This window comes from Phodopus roborovskii, unplaced genomic scaffold (assembly GCF_943737965.1).
Source record: "Phodopus roborovskii unplaced genomic scaffold, PHOROB, whole genome shotgun sequence".
Taxonomy (NCBI): domain Eukaryota; kingdom Metazoa; phylum Chordata; class Mammalia; order Rodentia; family Cricetidae; genus Phodopus; species Phodopus roborovskii.
The window spans coordinates 14,147,923-14,173,633 of record NW_026126424.1 but is presented as its reverse complement, the minus strand read 5'-3'; the positions used below and the strand labels follow the sequence as shown (position 1 = coordinate 14,173,633).

At 36.1% G+C, this 25,711-nt stretch overlaps 1 protein-coding gene across 1 annotated transcript in view; it reads right to left on the bottom strand.

The window, feature by feature from the left end:
* Positions 1–25,711, bottom strand: part of Snx7 (sorting nexin 7) — an 80,311-nt gene that overhangs the window by 34,679 nt on the left and 19,921 nt on the right. The window contains exons 3-7 of the mRNA XM_051185600.1: positions 18,824–18,934; positions 17,738–17,902; positions 14,632–14,830; positions 12,138–12,337; positions 8,382–8,468 (exon numbers count right to left, since the gene is read on the bottom strand). Of these exons, the coding sequence (XP_051041557.1) occupies positions 8,382–8,468; positions 12,138–12,337; positions 14,632–14,830; positions 17,738–17,902; positions 18,824–18,934 (762 nt within the window). The remainder of the gene's footprint in view (positions 1–8,381; positions 8,469–12,137; positions 12,338–14,631; positions 14,831–17,737; positions 17,903–18,823; positions 18,935–25,711) is intronic.

The following is a 25,711-nucleotide window of genomic DNA, read 5'->3' as shown; positions in this document are numbered from 1 at the left end:
GGAGGAGGAAATCAAAGCCCCCTGCAGGCTCCTGGTACTCTGTATGTTATTGCTCTAAGCATAATCAAATATTTATCGAGTGTCCAAGCAGAGCTGGAAGTGAAAGAGATATGCAAGACAGACCCTCTGGGCACATTGTTTATTAACAAAATGTTTAAATTAAAAAGAAATTGAATCTCTGTTGAATGTCTGCATAGGACAACTGTTTAAACTATTATGGCAGGAGGATCCCACAAAGAAAAGCACAAATCCAAATGCCAGACAAAGAGGGTTGTTTTAAATCTTGAAAAAAAAAAAAAAAAGTAAGGCTAGAATTTTAAACTCATCTTTTTACTTATCCATCTGTTACTTTTCCTATTACAGTGAAGGCAGAGAAGGGCAAGGGCTCTGGAGAAAGGCAGAGCTTGAGATCTTCTGTTGGAAAATGAGGTATAACAAAGATCTCCAGTCTATGAAGGACTTCACCCTCCTCCTGCCATCTCCCACCACAAACACACAGAGGCCAGTGTCAACACTATCAGACTCCCAACCACCACCCACAGAGTAATAAAGAGTTACTTCCATACATAATTTCACTGACAGCATTTTAGAAGTACTTTTTTCTCCTCAAGTATCTGCTGGTGAGTTTTTTTGGGCCAAAGTGACAGGAGCCATTCAGGGCTTAAGTTTGTGTTTTCAAAAGAAATGCCAATGTTTTGCATTTCCAAAGAAATATCTTTAAAAAAAAAATGGCTGGTCTTGTAGATAACTTGAAGTTTTACCTCCAGTTCTTGTTCATTTGTTTTTTACATAATCCATGACGGATGTAGCATGATTCCTGAAATTATACTCCACTGGTTTAAAAACAGAAAGGAGAGAAAGACAAAAGTAGAGGAGCTGGAGGGATGGCTCAGCCATTAAGAGCACTTGCTGCTCTTGCAGGGGACCTGAATTCAGTTCCCAGCACCCACATGAGGTGGCCCATAACCACATATAACTCCAGGTCTAGGGAATCTAATGCTGTCTTCTGGCCTCTGAAGCACCTACCTACCCACACATACATATGAATGAAAATCTTTTTCAAAATGACAATAGTGAAAAATAAATTAAGTGTGGAAATAAGACAAGGTAAAGCTAGCTATGTGGCCATCTCACCTGCAAAGGAAACATGTACCAGATAGTAGTAGATCAGAATGGATTGATCAACATATGTAACAACTAATATGACAAACAGGCTGAGAAGAACAATTGGATCAGGTAGTAAAGTCAAGACAAGAGAAACTGAAGAGAAAACTCAAAAGACATGAAATATAACTGCTGCCTTCAGGAGGAAATGAAAACTTTCTCATGGGTCCTCAGAAAGGAAAAGATAAAATACTCAGGGCTGCCAATGCTAAGCTAAAGTAGAATTGTGGCACATCAATAAATGGACTTTATAGTACACTGATGACATAGGACCAAGAGTTGCTTAGCTAAAACAATATCCATGCTCCCCAAGCATAACTTTGGAATAGTCTGCATAAATACAGATGCATTAAAATATTTATTACAGTACCATTAATTTCACTGGCTAGAGCTCCTAGCTGAGAAATGAGGAGATACAGTTTAGTACATTGAATTCTGCCTCCCCTCTCTTAAAAAAAAAAATCAGTTAAAACACTGGTGCTGGGAAGTGTTGTGCCACTGACATAACCCTCAGGTGCCTTCTTCCTCTATTTTTTGAACACTATGAAAGTCCAACATGCAAACTTGCAGTTAACACTTTCCACATTTTGATCAAGAAGAATGTAAAGCACAATGTACATACCACAAAAAATTTCTCCTAATATGTTTTAAAATTTACAAATCACCTAAAGGTGAAAGGTTTTAATAAGTTGGCTTGAGAGTACTCTAGGAAGAACTTTCATCTCTCATAGCTGAGGGAAATACAGTATAGGGAACTTGCTCCAAACTACACAGTCAGTCCATGGCCTCTGCCAGGAAATACAGTGCTCTCAACCAGCATATGCAATCCTGGGACTACAATTAAGACCTTATCTTAAACCCCTTTTGAGGGTTTGCTGTATTAGAAGTGCTAGAGGCACAAAAATAAATGACTCAACTTTCACTACCTTTTGTGGACAATTTTCACTATCTTTCATCAAATATTAGGGTACAAATTTTTATAAATAATCAGCTAAAATTTACTACAAATCAAGCCAATGAACTCTTGAATGTTACTCTAGCAAAAAATAAAAAATAAAATAAAATAAAAATACTGAAAGGAAAGGAATTCATGGCATCCCCTGCTACATTCTTCTGGGAGAAGGCTGATGAGGACCTCTTTGTTACAGCAACACTCTTACCCATCCCACATGCCCACTCAGCTCTGTATATGCAAATAAAAATGTTGCTACCCTATTGGCATGCGAAGAGTTACATTTAGTAGTTTTCATTTTGATCCAGAATTCATACTATTCTGTCTTTACTTTGTAGTGAGCCCTAGTTTTCCATGTATCTGAACCATGGAATGTATGGTAGCTGGACTAAACCAATTCTGGAAGTCACATCCCCACTCCGTGGTTGATTATATAATGTCTTTTTATAACAATAACTGTAAATCCTGAAAGAAATTATGTGGGGTATCATTAGGATAAATTGACAAAAATAAATATGCAAGGAAAAAATTTCCTTCCCTCCAAGTGGACAGTCATGTGCTTTGTGACCATGTGTACATGTTGCATATGGATCTGTTGAGACACACATCAATATGAGAACAGATAAAACTAGAGGAATTTGGGCTGGGCCATGGCTTAGTGTATAAAGTATTTGCCACCCAAGTGTGAGGACAGGAGTTCTCACACATCATCTACAAGAATGCTGGGAGATGGGATAGGGAGGCAGCCTACTTGTAATGCCATTAGTAGGCAAACATGGATGGATGATGCCCAAAGAAAGTTGGTTAGCTAGCCTGGCAAATAAAATATTAAGTAAGAGACCTTGCCTTGATAAATAATGGAAAGATCAGTCAAAAAAGACAGCCATCATCAAGATCCTCTCTCCACACATGTGTATGTACACACAAGGGAACATACACAATACATGCATACTATACAGATATACACACATAGAGAGGAAATGCATGCACATCATATTATGAATATGATATATAGAATAAAGTAACAATTGAATCATCAGAGAAGGGAGGTGAGCCATCAAATATCCAAAAAGGTGCAGCTTTCCTGGCTCCTGTCAATGGTAACTGCTTACTACATTAATATTCTTATCTCCTTGGCTTCCTAGAATCAGAGAGAAGGCAATCATTCTCTGTGCAGATTTAGCACACTACTAAGAACATTTGGAAATTAATAACCACCATTTGAGGATAAGAGTAAAACATTGTTTCAAAAATAGCAAGTCATACAGAGCAAGTACCAGCCTGAATTAATTTGGTATCTGTTTGGAGCTACTGAAAATGGCTATATGCAAATTCACAGTATAATGATCTTATGAAAATGTATTTTCTTGCTCACATAAATATAGTACTAAGCAGCTATGGCATTATATCTAGATCCAAATTTCAGTCTATGCACATATTGCTAAATGTCAAATGTATTCATATTCATTTATATCCGAATGCTACATTGAGTAGGAAACTATAAATCATTCATTCCAAAATAAAAATAAAAATAAAAAGGATATGCAGCAATATTTAGCACCACAGATGAACTTTATTTATTTTACAGTTAGGTGGGAAAGTGAATAAGCATTTTCAAACAGAAGCTCTGACTGAAAACTTAACCAAACTGCAAAGTACACTAGCTCCCACACATCTTTATTTCTCCTTACAGTATCAGTTGTTCTTACCCTCTCATTCTTTTGCCATCAATGTGTAGACTCTATTTCATTGAAGATCTTTTCTATTAGAGCATATAGCACAGCCCAGACCATTACAAAATGTTCTACATATGTTCACATTCATTACTCTCTGTCCAAACTGTTTGAATGGATGTCTCCTAAATGTTAAACTGGTTAAATGCTGAATGGCCCTATTTAGACTTGTTTGTTTCACTCCCACATTGGATTGCCTATGTTTAAACTATATGAATTTCCTGTCTTCCTTCTCACTAGCTATTCAGTCTTTGATTGTCCCATTATCACTGACCTCTTAATAATGGAATATGTGAAAGACAAAGCCATGAATTTTTTCTTCACTAGTTTCTCTCTCTAGTTGTACCTAAGCTAATCCTAGGGCTTTGAAGGTCACCTTTACGCTAACAATATTTAAATACTCTCTCAAAAGTACCTCTAGCTGTACCCCTCACTTACCCCTGGGGGCGTCTGTCTGGTATAATTCACTACTAAAGACATCCACTTTAATACCTGATATTGACATCAGTTTTACATGTCCAAATCTGATTTCTTCACATTTCCCCTTAAATTCATTCTTCTCAGAGCCTTCTGTTTCCTAGTTAATGTTAATTATTCCCTTCTGTTCACTCAGCTCCCAAACTGCAGACTCTCTATTAACTTCCCTAATATTTTCACTGTATACAGCCCACCAATTAACAAAGAGCTCTCCCTACCAAGGATACTCCAAGTATGATCAACTCCACCTCTTCTTCACACCACCAGGAATAATTTTTAAGTGAATATTTACTTTATGTTTTTTTCCCCACCTTCTAATATGTAAGATTGATGAGGAGTGATATTTATGGCCTTCCTTCTTGTTTCTCTCTTGCCTAGAATAAACACTTCCACAGTAGATACTCAATGAAATTTGGTCAGAGTTTTGTTGAATATCTCTGCTCAAAATGTCATCTCGCTGTGATCTAAAGTGGCAAATTTCTATGTTTCATATTTCTCAGTGTTGAGAGCCATCGTTTGCCTCTCACCAGCTAGAAATGACTAAGTTGGTACAATCCCTCATCCATGAGGCAACGAAAGAATCTGTTCTCCATCTACCTGTATCCAAGCAACATTTCTCTATAATTTCCTGCTACCTCTTCAGTTAAAGATCTCACCAGATCTTCCCAAAATATAGTTTTCTTTTCTTTAGCTGATGAGAAAGTCTCCCTGACTAACTGCCTCCATCTTCCTGTTAGCTACATCCCCACACTTCTTTGAACCCTCAGTCCATATATCTATCTAGATTCCCAATTTGGCATGCTTTTTGAACTTATACCACCTTTAATAATAATAATATCAATGAACAATATACTTGACATTATACAGGACTCGACACAAATATCACTTCTCCATAGCATCAAAATAATAACAACTAACCCATTAGTGGGTGTATGTACTCTAATATAAGCAATTTACTACCATTGCATCATTCAATCTTTAAACAAGTCTATTAGGAAGGTGCTAAAAATTTCTGTAAAACAAACAAAAAACAAAACAAAACAAAAAACAATGGTGTAAAGAGGTCAGAAAACTGTCCTTCAAGATTTGTTTGTAGGTCTCTCTAATTCCAAAGCATAAACAACAAAACTTTTCATGAACAGATGACTTGACTTTGAAATGAGCCTTCTGCCTGTAGGAAGCAGTGGTCATTTTGAAGTCATGCAGTTGCTGCTTTGAGGTAAAATGTCCAGAGCACAAACTCTAAAAAGCAGCCACTATACAATAAACCAAGTAGTGAGTCTAAGAATTCACCATCAAATACAGTTTTAGACTATGATATATATATATATATATATATATATATATATATATATATATATATATATATATGCCCATGGTGTGTGTGTTAATATGGCCAAAGTGCCATTATTAGTTACATTAGTTATCCCCCATACATAGTTATGAGTAATGTAGAAAAGACTAGATCTTTGTATTTTGTATCATCCAACCCAGTTAAAGGTCACCTCATGTATTCAGCATAGCCTCTGCAGTGATACTCTGCCACTATCTTTCTACAAATTAGGAGGATTTGCTAAGAAGTCTCCTACTTTTTGAACACTTGGTAGCAGCTTCATTTTTACCTAGCATCTCATTACAAGTTGCTTATTGTTGCTTACTGGTTTTGCACGTGGCATCCAGCCCTGAAACAGGTTTGATAAAGCCTCTAAAGGCAGACTCAGGAGGTCTCCATAGAAATGGCCCCAGGGCTGTCTCCAAAGTGGCCCTGAGTCAGTTGCCATGGTAAACAACCAGGCAGATTGCTATATTCAGTTGGCTGCCAGGGTCGCCATGGTGACTGCAAAGACCTGCTCCTTAGAAGGGCCTCACAAGGGCAGGTTTCCATGGTGACACCCATCCTGTATATTTCCAAGCAACATCATTTTGGTTGTCCAGTGGCCAATCACAGTATATTCATTTGTGGGTGACTTTTAAAGGTCTCTAACAATGTACCATGGCACATGAGGATTTTAGTTTGTATAAAACACATGACGGTGGTGGGCATATCTATGTGATGAGTGAAAGGACAGGTAAATGGGCAATTTTACAGATTATCAAACTAGGCAGATCTGTTTTGATGAGTAAAAGTGTAAAACCTGCCAATGAATATATATCAATTTAAAAAAAAAAAAAAGAAACATAATGCTTCCATTAAATAAATTGCTTCAAACCTTAATTTCAAATTTTACAATGGAATAATTAAATTTTAAAATTTTCCCAATTCTATAACAACTGTGAGGGAATTAAATATGGTGTGAATTAAACACACACACACACACACACACACACATACAAATAAATTAATTAATTAACTTTAAATTTTAAAAAAGCATAATGTAGGAGGGAAGTCCATCCTGAATAAACATTGCCTTTGCAAATCATGTTATTAATCTCTGGAAGCTTTAAAGTCTCTAGTATTTACTCAAGCAGAAAATTTTGTCTAAGCACTACCTTAAAGATTGTTAAAATGAATTAACATATAGGAAATAATCCTAATTTTTCAAGTGATGCCTTTAATATTTTGATGTACATGTCCACACTATTTCTTTTTTCTTCCATCAGTAGACTCTAAAGGGAACAACACATACACAAATACAAATCTGTAGGTAAAAGTTAAAGATTAATTTTCTGTTTATTTTCTGTTCTCTCCATTGTGATATAAATAAAAATACTCTTCTTTTGATCACTAAGCTCTTCCATTTATGTATTTTCCATCTCCTTTCTTTATAGATTCCTTTCTCCAGATCTGTCAACTACAGTCCATTGCTCTTCATTCACATTCCATTCTACAACAGAATTTCAGTGTGGAAAATATATAGAATCAAGAAGCGAGAGTAAAGTTCCCAGCCAGATCTTAATGAAGTGTCAGTGTTTTTAACACATTGCTTTTGTAGAGATCTCTTAACTTTAGACTTCAGCAAGTTCACATGGATCAGAGTGGTCACCAAGATTTTTTTCTTTCACTGAGAATCTAATGAGTGACTAGCATAGTCCACCTAGTATAGGCTGGAAATACTCAGTGAACAAACCACCAGTTCTTGCTCTTGAAATTTTTTCCATTATGTACAGGGAGATTTGGAATGGAGGCAAAGCAGGGGAGAAGGTGGAGAGACACAGGAGATTTTGAAGGAATTACAAAATAAAATTTTATGTTATAAAATGATTAAAAAAAGGAGAATAGATAAAAAAAAACCCCACTATCAGATCAAGCTGAGGAAGCTATGCCAAACTAAAATATATTCTTCATAGAACATCCAATATAAGTTAATGTAGATGAGTCAATTACCTTTTCTATGTTTTCACTGTGAAGCAGAGCAGACTGTGACAGACAACAGCACCCACTCCAACACTACTGACAGCAAAGATTAAGACACACTCTCCCTTTCAAGCCTTACTCAAACATAAAGGTACAAATAGGAATTCTAGTCTGGCAATATTGTGTTGAAATTATGCAAATACAGCAAAATATAAATACTAACGTTCTGTGAAACACAATGATGTATCATCAGAAATTCAATAACTTTAGAGAACTCCAATAAAAAAAAAGAGAGGTAGTATGAAAAACTGATGATGAGGTTCCCCACAATTGCAAAACATAAGAATTCACTATAATACACAAATTCATAAGTGATAAGTGAAATTTCCTGTAATATAAGGAAAGGATTTAACTTTAACAAGGAATTTATTTGCCAAGACACTTGCAAAGTGTGCTTTTTTTTTTCCACTGAGTACTGATCTGAAATGAAGTTAAGACTTTTGTATCCACTTCTAACACAGTGTGTCCTTTGAAAATAGAGTTCCATATTTCCTTACAGCACAAGTCAATGCAAGTGATAAAGGCAGAGAAACATAGCTGTTAAGCCTGAAGACTTATAGATTTTTAGAGATTTTTAAAAGAACTCCAAATATTCTGTGTTGAATATTTAAAAGCAACCACACAAGGAAAATCTATGTTCTTAACTCAGTTTTTTAGATAGGACTTCTAAACGGTTCTATAAATGAATTTAAAAACATACCAGATCAGCATCGGCTTTTTTGTAGGTCAAAGCTTCAACTTTGGAATCCAGTTCTGTTTGTATTTGATCTCTTCTTTTCATAACACCCTTCATATCAAAATAAAAGGATAAATCAAGTTGGGGTTTGCTGTAGTAATCCTTGCCTATAACAAATATTTATATTTTAGAATAAAAATAATCATGGGGAATATATTTCAGATGTATTCAGTCATTTGGAGTTATAATATTTTTAATAGAGTAGGTTTCTTTACACTTTAAAATCTCAACTGTAATCAAGTATTTAAAAATTATTTTTATAAATGTTTTACTAGGTTTCCCAATGCACATTTTATCAGTTTAAGCAATACATATATATTGAAAATTATTAGATGGCAAAATCTTCAAAGAGACAAGAGAACAGAACAAATAAGCAATAAAGGTCAATGAGAGCAACTGACACATGTGTTCTATCACTCACTGGTGCACCAGAGGGATGACCTGGATCACTAACTTGGACATATCTATAATCATTGGAGCATCTCATTTGACCTGAAAAGGATAGTTAATAGAACCACCAATTACAGCACAAGTCAGGGAGCTGGAACATGCATTCACATCTTAAGAATTTCACTGTAGTTGTAAATGTATAAATATTCATCCATTAGCCAAGCTTTGTTGAGAAATCATGGCTTCTTCAATTAACTGATAGTCCAATTTTGTCCTGTTGAATAAATATAACTTCATGTTTTATATGTTCTTGAACTTAAAACACCCTTGTGAATCAATGTAAATGAAGGGCCCATCTACACCTTTAATATAGTTTCCCCGTCTTTCACATTGTCTTTCCTTAGGCAACTCAATTTATATATATAGTAAACTTCAATGTCATAGGCATGAGAACTTGTCCCTTATAGTCAACTTGTCCTGCACTTAACAATGTTAATTAAGGAAATATTATAATTGACTTTAGGTAAGAAAACAACTCTCCATCAGTGACAGAAGAGGATGTTCTACAGAGAGGCATCTAGACTTGGTAAGGTGTATGGAAGTCAAATAACTTGGCTCTGAAGTATTTCAATGAGAACAAGAAGGCTCTGGGTTAAAAATGTGTCTAGAGACATAATGAGCCATCAGAGAATTGCCTTTCTCTGATAATTTATAGGCAGTGAAGAGATGCTAGAGTTAAGGGGCTCATGAGGCCCCATCTGTCTATGAGGATATATAGGCTGTTAATAGTTACTAAGGGAAGGATAGAAATTTTCTTCAGTGGTGTTACCACCCACCTTGTTCTTGTAAGCAACCCAATGAAATTTAGTGGGTACAATCAATCAATCAATCAAGCAAGCAAGCAAGCATGAATGTAGAAATTGGGAAGAAAAAATATCTGGAGTGGAAGGGGGACAAGAGAAGGCAATGGGGAACTAAATATGATAAAAATATATGAATGTATGAAAATATATTAAAGTCAATTATGCATAATTAAGATATGTTATATAAGAAGAAATTTTAAAGAGATTAACATTTTTCCTGATCTCAAAAATAGAAAATTCAACTAATTATCACAAATTCCTTTATAACATTTACTTTGCTTAATGTTAAGACATGTCTGTGGTGGTTTGAATAGGTTTGAATAGGTTTGAATAGGTATGAACCCCCATCTCATGAGTTCCAATGTTTTGTCCATAGGGAATGGCACTATTAGGAGGTGTGAATTTGTAAAGTAGGTGTGGCCAAGTTGGAGGTAGGTTTTGAGGTCAAGTTTGGCTAGTGAGACATAGACTCCTGCTGCCTGTGGATCAACATGTAAAACTCACAGTTCCTTCTTCAGCACCATGTCTGCCTACATGTTGCTAGTCCCACTGTGATAACAGACTAAACCTCTCAAACAGTAAGCCAACCCCAAGCAATTATTTTCCATTATAAAGAGTTGCAGTGTCCTCTAATCCAAATGATTTGTACTGTAAAATCCCACATATTTAAGATCTTTTTCTGTATTATGCTTCAAATTCATGAATTTATTTTGAATATACATGTATACTTTTAAAGATTACAAAATTTTTATCATTATTTTTGTCGAGATATCACTACTGATTATTTTAACTTAGATGAAAAAATCTCAATATAAAACAGAAGCAAAAATGTAATATAAAAACTACTGATTATATCATAAGTGACTATAAAATCATTCAAATATTGAGAAGCTATATAATAATTCTTTCTAATTGCTATAATGATTTTTCAGAACTTTAATTGCACAAGAATTTGCTTTCATAATATCTACCTTGGCTTAACATAAGACTCTCCAGAATATAAGTAAGATCAAAAGTCTGAAAAGTTCACACTAGAGCTAATGATTTTCTTAAAGAAAGCCTAAACATGATAGACTAGAGAAATACCTCATGTTTAAAAGGCTAGCTACCTTTTCTTACCAAGATAAAAACATTAAAAAAATTCCTAGAAATCAAGGTTTTATACCATCAGAAATAAATTATGGTTTTGACTATAAACTACTGTAAAATATTATTTTAAGATGTGCTACATTCTTTTATGCTGTGGAATATTTGTTTAATGATGCAAAGATGTGTTGTATTCTTTTTTTGATGCATTTGTTTAACTCTGTGAAGCTGTATTACTTTGCCTGCTTAAATTATTTGATTAGTCTAATAAAGAGCTGAACATCCAATAGCTAGGCAGGAGAGGGATAGGAAGGGCTGCTAGCCAGGGAGAATAAATAGGAGGAGAAAAAGAAAAGAGGGTGGAGGGAGAAAAGGATGAGTGTGTGATGCTGGGGGACAGCCTCCAAGCCATATAGACAGACACAGAATAAGAAAGAAAGATAAAAAATTACACAGAAATAGAGAAAGGTAAAAGCCCAGAGGAAAAAGGGAGACAGCATAACTTAAATTAAGAAAAGCTGGCTAGAAATGCACCAAGCTAAGGTTGGGTATTGATAAGAAAGAATGTTTTCCTGTGATTATTTGGAAGCTGGGTGCTGGGCACCCCAAAGGATACAGAGAAAATAATAAAATATAGATATAAATAAATAAAAGAAGACCACAATGAACAGAAGGGGCTATATTGGAATATAAGTTGAGTTTCCTTCACTGTTCATCCTCCATTCCCCTAAAACACTATATTGAAATCCACTTTACTGTACAACATAATGAGAATACAAGACAACATAGGGCAAAAAACACTGACAATACAGACATGATTACAAAATACAAGTATCTGGGGATCTTAAGTTGAACTGAGGAAGGAGAATGTAAAATGTGGATATAACAAACAGCAGACTTTTCAAATAGTGTAAGAGAACATTTTAACTTAAAAGATTTCATTTCAGAAGCAGCCCAAAGGCAAAGCAGATTTTCAAGACCCTACAGGGTCACATTCTACATAATATACATAATATATATCAAACATATTTTAAAATAAAAAATGATGCAGGAGTATAACTCTCAGGGAAATAAATCTATGAATCATTCAAAAGAAATGTTTTAAAGTAAAACATTTAAATGTTAGAAGACTGTCCCTTAAGTAAATCTTTATCAAGGATGTTTAGGATTGACAAAAATCATACAACTTACTGGTGTTGCTATTGAGAATCCAAATCTTTACCCACTGTGGTCTGTCAGCCATTGATTCGTGGATGCAGCAAACAGATACCTCTTTGGCATTTACATATAAAACATCCCAGGAGTACAGGAAAGAGTGGTGGGAACAAAGAGATAGGATCAAGCAGGGGGTAGCAGTGAGATTCTTGTTAGAGCGCCTTACCATTAACATCTCACTGTACAGCACATACTCATGGACAACAGGCAGCAAGACATCTGACAGACCAGACATCCGCTTCTCAGTGGCCTTGCAGCACTGGTCAATGGAGCTGGCGATGCCTTTCAGTGTGTCAACCAGGTCTTCCTCTGATGCTGACCACAGAATATGAATTGGGCCATATTCTTTCATTTCATCAAAATAATCTAAAACAAAAAAGTGACAGCCAGTTTATATCTTGTAAGATTTATTTTTATTTGTATTCATTTGGTTGGCTGTACAAGTGTATGCTATAGGTGTTCAGGCACCCACAGGATCAGAAGAGGGCACTGGGACCTTTGGGGTTAGATTTGGAGGCTGCTGTGAGCCCACAGTCTGAGTTATCTCTCCAGTACCTTAAATAATGAGAAGTCTCAAGTATGGGCCAGAAGCATTCATTCTGAAAACAAGCACTCAAATTTTCAAAAGCAATCGGGATTGGGTTTCCTTTACAAGAAGTAAAATGTACTAAAGGACTTCCTTGCCAGTAAATTCAAAGCTTGCGGATGCCCTTATGGCTCTTACGGGATAGCAGTCTCCACAGTATGCTTCAAGTTGCTAAGCAGTCTAACTGTGCATCCAGATTCAGCCACACAAAACTGCAATCCCAGAACCTAGTTAAACTAATTAGCTTCTTGAGAGTAAGAAAAATGGTAAACCAGTTGTGGTTCTGCACACCTGACATCCTAGCTTGAGGATGGCTAGGCAGAGTACATATTAAGAATCCACGCAAAGATAGATGGATGGATGGATGGATGGATGGATGGATAGATAGATAGATAGATAGATAGATAGATAGATAGATAGATAGATAGATAGATAGATGAGAGGGAGGGAGGGAAGAAGGAGAAGGAAGGAAGGAAGGCAAGCAAAGCAAAAATATAAAAAATGAGAATATAAAGAGAATCAAACCCACTGTACATATTTTAGAAAAAGATTACTGCATTTTATTTTGAATATTTCTTTATTGGTTAAGTCTCTGTATGTTTAGGTATGTATGTATGCATATAAGTGTGTTCATACATGTGTCTGCACACTGAAGCTAGTAGTTTATGTTTGGTGCCTTCCTCTAGGTCATTTGGCCTTTTATTTTCAGACAGGAAAGGTCTTGCAGTGTATCTAGGGCTCCACTACATTTGGCTAGACTGAATAGACTGTGAGCCTCTGGGGTCCTTCTGTCTGCTCCTCAGCTCTGGAGCTACAGATGCATACATTTGTAATCCAGAATTAACATGGTTTCGGGAGATTAAAACTCAGTGACTCATGCTTCAGCAGCAAGCACTTCAGCCACTGAGCCATTTCCTATTTCCAATCTCCTTTTCTCCCTTTAAATATATTTACTTATTTATTTAGGGAGGGGTGTAGCACATGCACCATGCAGAGGGCCACTTGAAGAAGTGAATCGCTCCCTCTACCACATGGCTGCTATCTACATAGTATATCCTCGAAATATAATGTAATTTCCTCCTGCCTATCTTCAAGGCAGACAACTGACAAATTAACAAATAAGCCATCAGTACAATTACTTCAATTTGTAAGTAGCCCCTGGTCTCCAATACCAACATATATTAGAAAACATGCTTGCTGATTCAGCCCTCTCTTTAATATTTCAAAATTAGAAAATGAAAACCATAATGCAACTGGAGTAGAATCATTGAAAACTAAAAATGAGCCTGATTTAAGATGCAGAAAATAGGAAAGCCCTCCATTTCCCAATATTTAAGTCCTTCTGACATAGCTAGAAGACCCTAACTAACACATTTTTTCTCCCAGCCACCAACAGTACAACACTAGAGAATATGAAAAATGTAATACCTGAAATGCCATTCTTTGATTTTGAGACATGGTCCACGTTGAATATTTGATTCTGCCATGATAGAACTAAATCACAAGTCTCAATAGCTAGAACTCCATATAAGCAAATGGAGACTGGCTATTACTACCTAAAAGCCACTCGGGAAATGTGTGCTTGTGTGCAGGTGTATATGTGTATCTGTGTGAGTGGGTACTCATGTGAGGGCACCAGTGTATGTGTGCGGGTGTGTGTTAGAAGACAACATTGGGTGTTTTTCCTTAGGAACTGTCCACGGGTTTGTTTCATGAGAAGGGTCCTCCAGTGGGACATTAGGCTCATTAATGCAAACAGAGCTACTGGATAAAAAACCCTTGAGATGTGCCTGCCTCTGTCTGCCCAGCACCAAGATTCCATGCTCAGGCTACTATACTCAGGTTTTTATATGGCTGCTGGGAATTGCATTCAAGTCCTTATATCTGAAAGTATGGCAAGCACGTAAAGACTGAGCCACCTCCCCAGCTTCTGAAAATTTTGCAATAGAAGGCAGGGCATGAACCATGATTTACAAGTATAATCCTAACAGTGTCACCACACCACACCACAGCAGCCAAAGTCCAGATCTAGAAGATGTTAAACATGACAAGTCTTCAGCGACCCCCCACCTACCTCTTTCCTCCTTGTAGATTCTCTGAGATATTTTATCTATTAAATTAATTTTCTGGCTAAATGTTTCAATAAAGTTATTCATTTCCATGAACTCATCTGGCCGGTTCTTCACTCCTCTCATGGAGGAAGCCACAGCTCTGACCGTCTGCCCCATCCTGCTCAGCAAGCCAGGTCCTTGCTTCTTATAAGAGGACAGTTCCTAGAAGCAAAAAGTGAAAAAATTGTAGTGAGTCAATCAGCAGCATTCCACAGTGCAGTAGAGAGTAAGAGAGACATAATAACACACTTCCATGTGTATCTTTTGTTTTAATAATTTCTTTTTATTTTATGTTCATTGGTGTTTTGCCTAAATGTTATGTCTGTCTGTGTGAGGGTGTCGGAAGTCCTGGAACTGAAGTTATACACAGGTGTGAGTTGCCAGGTAGGTGCTGGGAATTAAACCTGGTCCCCAGAGAGAGCACACAGTACTCTCAACCCCGAGCTATCTCTCCGGCCCCACTGTGTGAATCTTCTAAATCATGCGCAACAGAAGCATCTGAACTTCTTTTTGGTGGCATTCTCCTACACTGCAGAGTACTGGATAACAGTCCACTTCAAAGCACTCATGCAAAACAGGTGCACAGTCTTTCATCAGAGCATAAATCTTTAAAACAGCAACCCTGGGATCAGTGATCAAGAAGATGTGCTGATCATAATCATGTGGATGATGTGCAGAGCAATCTAGATTTCTTCTGTTTTTATATTATCGTTTTATGTTCATGCATGCATATTTGCCTGTGTGTATATTTGTGCCACATTTATTCAGTGCCCTTAGAGGCCAAAAGAAGGTGTTAGGTCCCCTGAAACTGAAGTTACAGAAAGTTGTGAACTGAATTCAGATTATCTGCAAGCAGAGCAAATGCTCATAATCACTGATTTATCTCTCTAGTCCCCAACCCATACTTTAGAACACATATTTCATATGAAAATGATGCAGAGATGATTTCTAGGGCCCACATTAACAGCAAAAAGAGTGAAAACCTTGATTAATTCTTCAACTATAATAGCTGACATTTATTAAGTGCTTGATGTGTTCCAGTAACTACTTGCGTGGTTTTCAAAGCACAACTGAGAATAAACCCCTGTGATAGGTTCAATCATTTCCCTCATTATCAAAGGAAAATAGGGGCACAGGTGGAGTGAGTTCATGATGTACAAGCAATTAAGCAATGGGAGGACGTGGGTGTGGATCACAGCAATCTGAATTTAGAGGTTCTACCACTACACAGAATACACTCTTCTTCCTTCAAGTTCACATCTTAGCTTATAAGCAGACATTCTCTCATAACAGTTTTTCAATCAACTGGAGTGGGTAAACTGGGGTGCCACTTCTGCCAACTGGCTGTCTGCCGGGGAAGCTGTTTAATAAGACATGCACCTAGTTATTGCAGAGTTAACATGGGAGAGAGCTACAGACATAAAATAAATAGAAAAGAACATACTATATAAGGATATGCAGGCCATGAAAATCATCCCTTGAGAAATACAGTGTGCTTAAGCAAACAACAAAACAGAACTCAAGAATTTTGAGGAGGGCTGCAGCATTTGTGGAAATACATGTTTATTTGGGATCAAATAAATTGAATAGCAAAACACATAGAAGATATATATGTAAATATATAATATCTGTAAATAAAATAATATCTGATTTTCAGATTTATGAGCACCATGCCATTTACACAAATATGAATAGCATATTGTCTGTCTTCCCAATGGCTTTTCTTCTCCAGAGTATTATAGAAAGCATATTTGTTGCCAAATATTAGTAGGTACCATCATTGACCAGGCACTCCAACCATCCACGAGTGCCACAGCATTACCCAAGAACACATACCTTATGAGCATCACAAACTGTAGCTGCCAAGCTGTTATTTCAGTTCTGATTTAACATGTTCTGGCTTCTACATATACACTATACTCTGGAAAATGTTTCTGACAGCTTCTAAGGTTCTAGAGTCAGGCCACCATTCATTTTACATAAGGTACAAAGGATTCCCAGATATAGGACCCTGAGTCAGGATTAACAGGACCACTCTTTGGTCTAAATTCTAGTTATCCAGAAATATCTAAGAGAAGTAAAGTTTGACTTTTGTTTGTAATTGCTACTGAGCCACTGCCTGTGTACTATCTCTCTTATAGAGATAGAAAAAAGAAAAGTAATAATACATACAAAATTTCTACATTTAAAAAATAAGATGTAAAAGTTTTTCCACTATGGGTAACTGAAGGAAAAGTAAGGAGATTGCTTTTATCTAACCATTCATCCATTTATGGATCCACTCAATTATATATCGAGTTGCCAATTTAATACAGGCTTTTATCCTTGTTAAAAGAACCCTGACCTCATTATTAGTTAGAATAATTTCAATAAAAATGTACATAGGAGCTAGGGTGATGGCTCGGTGAGTAATCCACTTGCTGTGTAATCATGAGGAACTGAGTTTGAATCTCTAAAATCCATGTAAAGCTAATTGTAAAGGAATCTTTCTCTAATTATGGTACTTCCACAATGAGGTAAGAGGCAGAGACAGGAGAATGACCTAGAGTGTGAGGACCAGCTAGACAGAGGTAATGACAAATAACAAGGATACTTTATCTCAGGAAGCACTAAAGCCCAAGATTGCCTTCTGTTGTCCAGATTATGTACTCCAGCATGTACGTATCTATACAAGAATGGACAGGTGTATACACACACACACACACACACACACACACACACACACACACACACACGATCTTATGCATGCAAACATACACACAGAATACAACATACTCATACATGACCAGTGTTGATTACATATGCAAGAACATCCTGTCGTTGAAAAAAAATTAGAGAAATGAGAATACATGTATGTGAGGAAGACAACAGATTTCCATCATGTTCACATGTTGATTTGGCACCAGGGTTATACCTGAAGAAGCCACTCCTGTGTTTTTTAAAACAATTGAGTAACACACTTGAAGGACACCATTGCCTGATATGCAAAGGTGAGAAAGAAGGAGCATACATTCTGCTGCACACATGAATACTAAGGGGGTCTTATGAATACAAACTAGAACAATTTACCGGGGCCTGTGCAGTGAGGAAAACCTTGAAATCTTCATTAAATGTTAAAGTTGGGTGATCAGCAATCCTATTCAGAAACTTATGCAATGCCTTCCTGCGGGTTTCTATGAAGTCATCATTGAATCTTTCCACCATCCCTTTCACGATGAACTTTTCTGGTAATGGCTGAGATCAAAAACAAAACAACAGGTATCTGAGAAAATGTGTATTTAACAGTGGAATAGCTGAGGGATGGAGTTTGATACAAGAGAGATGCAGGTAGAGAACAGAGAGGAGGAGTGGGGAACACCCAAAGGTAAGTACATATGCGAATGCTCAAAGGAACTCTGTTGCTTTCTGAACCAATATAAAACCAATATAAAAATAAAATTATATATATATATATAAATTATATATATAATATAAATCATATATAAATAAAATTATATATATATATATATATATATATATATGTCTAGTTAGTGAGATAGTCTAGCAGCTAAGGACACTTGCAGTCTTGCAGTCAATACTTTGATCCCAGGATCTACACAGTGGAAGGAAAAAACTGACTCATACAAGTTGTTGTCTCACACACATGCTCACACACAATAAACAACAATTGAATTTTTAAAAAAAAATTAAAAATATAGCATGTCACAGAGTTGCAAGGAATTCTGAAGATCAGTTGAATACCTCAAAATTAATTCTAAGAATAAGTTTCAAAACTCTAGAGTGTAGGCAAGTAACCTGCTGCAGCAAGTAAGTACTGTTAGCTGAGCTGGCTGAGGACCTGAGTTCAATCTCTGGTGATCCACATGATGGAAAGAGAATCCTCCACCCCACCCTCAGTACCAGACATTCACAGGCATGGTAGCACACATGTGCTACCCCACAATAAATAAAAATGAAAAAACACATAGTATAGAAAAATAAAACATCAATCAGTCCGTATTACAATGGTTAAAACTATACTTAGATTAAAGGATTTGGAAGTACATGTTCCTAAGATAAATGAACTTTGGTGTATTTAAAGGCATTATGGTTTAGGCACAAGCAAGCACTGTGGCTATAGTATGAACAACAACAACAAACCCTTCAAAAACTTACTGGGATAATAAGCGTGGGATGTGCTTCCTCCAGTTTCCCCTTCAACCAAAGGAAGTCTTGATAACGTCGCCTGACTTCAAATTCACTGGAATCAAATTCCCCACGAGATGTCTGAAGGAAGCAGGAAAACAGAACAGCCCATACAGTATAGGACAGAAGACATTTGCTTAATCCTATTTTAGATATTATGAAAAAAAAAAAAATGGGTCTCTAAGAAAACTTGAATCCTAATTATTCAGTGTTTGTCAGCCTAAGTGTATTTTTTTTTTTTTTTGTCATTTATTCATGCAGCAGATGAAATTAAGCTAACTTTCCGGTTTTTCAGAAAGAAAGCAAACACCACGCTTAAATTTAAAGTCCAAACTGAAAATTCTGCCTTCCAACTACCATCTGGCTGTTTTAACTACTATGACTCTGGCATGGCTTTCTCGCTTAGAAAGTGTGCTTGGAATGTAGGTTTTAAACATTATTCTTTTCTTAACATGATTAGAATTCAGAATTTGAGGAAAGTTCTATTTTTAAAATCTGGAAAATAACCTGAATACAACTGAGAAGACTGTTCTCTTGGACTTCATTCAAATGAACTGCTTTCACTAAAATTTGCTGTTGGTATGTAAAAATTCTAACATTTTTCAGAGTGATTTTGCCACTTTTTCAAAAAGAACTTAATTAATGGATATTTAATGTGAAAAGATATTTTTCCTATAATTTCTCAAGGAGTTTTATTTTGAACTACATGCTTAAAATTTTGGCAGATACATTAAGCTCTGTGTTCACAGTAAATGAAAAATCTATGCCAATTCATGTGACAAGAACATGGGTTCATTATCAACCTCACAAATACTGCATGTATCTCAGGCCAAAATAAAAGTAGTATTTCTCAAATTCGTACTTACCTCTCATGAGAAAATAACCACTTACACCAATGGCTCACTTAACTGAATTTTTGCTATAAAATATATGCAGTAATATTTAGCTTGAGGTTTTCCTGAAGGACTAAATATGGAATAAAATTTTGCAAACATATCCCCCTCTAACAGAAAATAACAACTACCCGCACTGGTGAACCAGTTATAAAATTAAATAGGTTAAGTCATAATGTATAGTTTTAATTGTTTAGAAATTGTTAATAAGCTTATGAAACTGTACAATCCTTAAAAGTCTATATTTGTAATATAATACAATTTATCTCAGTAAATGTTCTCTTTGCAGTTGGAATTACAGAAGACTAATAATCTAAATGCTCACAAAACATTTCAAAATGTAATTATCTTGCTAAATGGCACATGATATAGAAACAGTAAAATCAGAAAATGTAAATCCAGTAAAAACATGTTTAACAATATATACTATACACACTGACTGATATGTGGATGTATATATTCATGCTTGCATATATACATACAAATCATGAATTATATTCACTCTCATCTGACTGAACACCAGGCACTACAAACAGGTTCATGAACAACTCCCAAAACTAAACCGATGTAACCATTAATAATAATAAATACATTCAAGCAATAGTTATTGAAAATGTTATTCAGCTATTTTCGTTCTCAGCCACTTCCAACTCTTTAATAAACACAAAACAATATGTTATGAACTCCAGCCTTGGAGATGACAAATCATGCCAAAGAATAAATAAATTCTGTCCTCCTAAGTTTGTCCTCATCACTCTACTACTGACTTAAAAGAATTTTCTAATGTGTAACAATGGAAGCAAATAGAAAATGTGTTCATGTCCTAACAAAACATTCCATTTCTTTCTACTACAGGACCTAATACTCCCCCTGAATGGGATACAAAAAGGAAAACAGCTAGTCACCTGAGTTTCGATAATGACTAATTTCTGGACAGTAGATTTAAAGTCACCATCCTTTCTAAAGCGGCCATGACTGGTTATTTACAAACAGAAGCTTCCGGACTATAGGATTAACTGGGTTTGAAGACGGATTTCTACCTTAGAAAGAACACATGTTCTGCATTGTGCTTCCAGTATCAATAATGCTTCTGACTAGGATGCAGGGTTCCATGGGAGCAACATTACACACTGGCTAAATTTTCATCTGTGACCACAAGAGCTTGGAAACTTGACATTAAAAACGAAAAGGTGGATACCTGTTGGGGTACATGAGCTTACGTGAAATATCCTCTAAATTCATTTGCTCAACAAACAATGACCTTTGATCCACGGTAAGCACATATTCTAAGATCAGGAGAGTTACAAAACTTCTTTTGAAATAAATGAATCCTAATATTCAACTCATCAATGAAGGACAACAGCCATTGCCTGCATACTATCAGTCATTCATATGTTTGTCTTCTTGATGATAATATGGGAGAAAAGACCACAGTTAATTGTCTTAGAAAGTAATCTCTACATGTCCAAAAGACAAAGTACTTCTTCTAAGCAGCCAGTTCAGGACGTCAGTCTCAAGGATAAAAGTCATTTTCCTGTGAGATAGATGCCTTGAACATGAGAGTCTGGGCACTCACCCTTACAAAGTTGGAGACTTCTTAAAAGATCACAAGCATGAGGTTACCAGTGTGTACAAGTGACTAAGTGTATGCATATATTCTTATAGACCTTAGGATGTATGAATTGCAATATTGTAAAACTAAAAATGATGTTGGGGATGTTATTTCAGTATGTATATATTTCAGTCATATCTTTCAGTCACTCTAGCCATCTAGTGATTTAAAAGTCATCCTGGACAAGAGATTCTGTCTAAAATCAAAGAAAGTTTTCTGAGAGAGGCCATCCATAAATTTCCAATGTTTGTAGCAATTTTGTGTTTTCCTTCATAACACTTAAAATAAATAAATAAATAATAAATAAAAACAGTCAATGAACATCATCTAAAATTTGAGAGCAGAAATATCTGTCTATCATGTGTGGCCTGGCCAGAGATAGATTCTTAATAGACAAAAGAAATACTCTGGACAACACTAGCATTCAAAGAAAAAACTTTATAGAATATTATAGAATAAACTATTGCATGAATGATAATAAGCAAATAAAAAGAAACAATTTTGATAAAAAAATGCAAATCTGGTAGATGTTTATATGTCTATATATGTAATGTCTATTCATTGTATATATGTGCACTCAAAAAGTAAAAGAGGGCACTTAGTTTATAAGAATGGGAAAGTCATTTTGCCAGTTCCATATACAGACAGGTAAATATGTAACAGAAAAAGATGCATTAAAGTAAATGGTTTATGTGTAAAGCCAACTCTGCCAATTATTATGTTGTACAACTCTTGCAAAGTTGTTCAATTTCAGTTCCCAATGGAAGGAAATGAGATCAAATTAACAGTACCTAATTTCTTGAACTGCTTTCAGTTATGTAGAAAGTGTTTAAAGCACTGCGTAGTCAAGGCAGTCACCATTGATGTCAGCTGGTTCATACATTCCAATATCATTGTAATTAATAAAAGTAGACAGTGGTTAAAACATTTTCCACACAGAGTATGCATCATTGATGCTTTCTGGATTATACAGTCTAATGTCATATTTATTATTACTACTATACGAGCACTCCATTTAAATATGATATAGAATGACAATCCAATGGTGAAGCAGGTATAAAGACAGCTGCCACCAACCCAGACTATCTGAGAAATGGGGGAAATAACCTACCTCAAGTTGCCCTCTAACACACTGGCAGTACTAAATTAAATGAAGTAAATTAAAATACAGTAAAATACAGACAATTCGTTGTCCCCTGGGTGCTTCAAAAAGGTTATCTGAGAAATGCAAATGATGAGGAGATAGCGGCTTCACACCTCCAGGAAGATGATGCGGACAAGGAAGGTATACAGTCACAGCCATGACAACACAGTGGTGGGGGATGTCCTTCTGTATACTGTGAATACATGTTTCTCTTATTGGTTGATGAATAAAGCTGTTTTGTCCAATGGACAGGAAGGATTTAGCCAGGCAGAAAATCCAAACAGGGATAAAGAAAGGTCAGGGAGATGCCATGTAGCTACCAAGATGGTAGGACGTGCAGGTATTCTCTGGTAAGCCAAAACCATGTGGAGATACATAGGTTAATAGAAATGGGTTAATAATTAAGAGAGAGCTAGCTAATAAGTTTAGGCATCAGTCAAACAGTTTTATAATTACTATAAGCCTCTGTGTGTTTATTTGTGACTAAATGGCTGCAGGACTGGCCAGGACAGAAACTACAGCACTGAAACTTGGGGCCATTCTGAGGACCCTGTATTAATCTATTCATGTGTCTCATATGAGGCCACTGGCAGTGGGCCCAACACCTAACTCTAATGCACAAAATGACATACTGGACCGTATTCTATGTGGAAAGATACTTTGCTCAGCCTAGACACAGGGGTGTCAGGGGTGGAGAGGTGCCTTGGTTCTGACTCAATGAGATAACAGGGCAGACTTAATAGACTTCCTAGGGGAGGCCTTACCCTCTCCAAGGAGCAGGTGGGAGGTGGGGTGGGGAGGGAGTGGGAAGAGGGAAGGGGGAGAATAGAGATTGGAATGTAAAAATAAATTAATAAAAATTAGAGACTTGAAGAACAAAATAAGTCTCCAAAGTTCCAAAGTTAGTGCTGTTACTCTATTTACAAATTAAGAAACTGATTAAGAGTTAATTAACATGCTCAAGACATATGTATAGCAAAGAGAAATTTAGATTCAGGATGTCCTTTATGCTACAAATATATATTAATGAAATTGGTTGATGAATAAAGCTCCTTTGGCTTATGGCAGGAGAGACTATATCTAGGAAGGAAATCCAAACAGAGATGCCATCCAGCCGCCAAACGAGAAATGGTAATGGTCCTAGCATAACCAGAAAAAAAAAAAAAAAAAAAAGGTTAATTTCAGTTGTAAGAGATAGTTAAGAATAAGACTGAGCTAATAGGTCAAACAGTTTGTAATTAATATAATTAATGTTAAGCCTTAAAATGCTTCTAGGGGAACTGAGGGGTGAGAGAGAAACCTCCAGCTTCATTGCTTTCTTGCTATAGCCCATTGCGATATCACAAAATATGAAGACTTTACTGATTCATTCGACAAAACAGTAAATTATCAGGTAAGTAGTTCTTGAGAATTGTGTTTGGAATTACTAACACCTTCATTGAAGAGCTCAGACACCCTGTAAATAAATACAAATCCTCACTCACACTCTTTTCTACTTACAGAAGGGAAGAAGGCAGTTACTGACGACTTACTGCACGTGGCTAAGTGTTTTACATTGATTACTTCACCTAGGTCGATTCTCAAAGCAACATCAGGTTAGATTTAGAACTAGCATCTACCAAAATATTGGATTTTTAGCTTTAAGAACCATGAGGCTAGATGGACTGAGGATACATTTTTAGTTGCTTTTCTTTAACTTAATACTTTATACTCTTTAAGAATTCCTTTGGAATAGTGTCAAAGGACAGAGGAAAGCTGGGAGGCACTGGATAGCTAGAGAAGCCTTCTTAGGTAGCTTACATATTGAAAAGTAAATATATCTCTTTCTGTCTAAGGCAATGGAAACATCAGACAGATGGAAAAGCATATCCATTTTCGTGAGAACAAGAAGCATCTGTGATAATCACAGCATAGAAGCTGCTCTTCCTGAGCAGAGCAAGGATGGGAGGGAGAAGAGGTGAGCTTATGTGGTGTCGCTGTGAGGTTTGCACTTTGCATTGAAACAAGGGGCCAAGGAAAGAGATTCGACATATAGACACTTCTAGTGTCTATAGTATAGACACTGTGCTGAAAAATGACATTACAGAGGGACAGCCCAGAGTCCTCTCAGCTAGAAGAGAGCTCTTCAATACTTAAGAACCATGCTGGTGATGGATGAACCTTCCTATTGAGAAACTGAAGTTGCAAAGAAAAATTAGAAATTACTCTTTTCACTTTGTCTGACATTAGGTTTCTTTGTGTAAAGTATGAAAGACTTAGTCTCTGAAGCCATTTCTCTTGTGTTACTCAACAAGCACTTCACATGGAAGGTACAGTTATGGTTTAGTATTACATGTTGTAATTCTCAGGAAAAAAAAAATTAAAAAGCCATGAGTCCTGTTCTTTGGTTTTTTTTTTTTTTTTCTTTTTGTTTTGTTTTTGTTTGGTTTGGTTTTTATTTTTCTATTTTATAGAATAAGGGGTGCAAACTTGGACAGCCCCTTTGGAAATGTGTCCTGTTCTTAATGCTTTTCTCTCATTATCAGAAACCCAACTCGTTTTTTCCAAAGGCCTCTACCTATCTATTTGAAACAATGTCTCATGAAACCCAGCTTGTCCTTGAACTTTCTACATAGCCAAGGTGGCCATAAACTAGAGCTTTGTCTGTCTCAGCCTCCTTATGTTGGACATCCAAGGATGCCCAACCACACCAAGCTAGTTATCATTTTTATGATTAAAAAAAAAAACAAACCAAAATCCTCTTACTTTTAGCAGAACGACTAAAAATCACCACCCAATAAAGTCAATTCAAATATCAAATTTCATAGGTACCAAATGATGGTCATGTAAGATGAAATATCTTACCCAAAATAACTTTCATAAAAAAGGCTGGATATCTTTTGCTTTATGTCTAGTATCCACTTATGAGTGGGTATATAATAGATTTTTCTTTCTGGGTCTGGGTTGCCATACTCAGGATGTTTTATTCTAGTTCTGTCCAATTGCCTGACAGTAAGTATTAATTACTCCATTGTGTAACTGTTCCACATTTTCTTTATCCATTCATTACTTGAGGTGCATCTAGGTTGTTTCCAAGATCTGGTTTAATACAATCCACAACCCCAAAGAAGCTATGATGGGAGATGTCATTCTGTATATGTTTCTCATACTGGTTAATAAATAAAGGACTGTTGGCCAATAGGAAAGGAAGATAGGAGGGACTAGGAGAC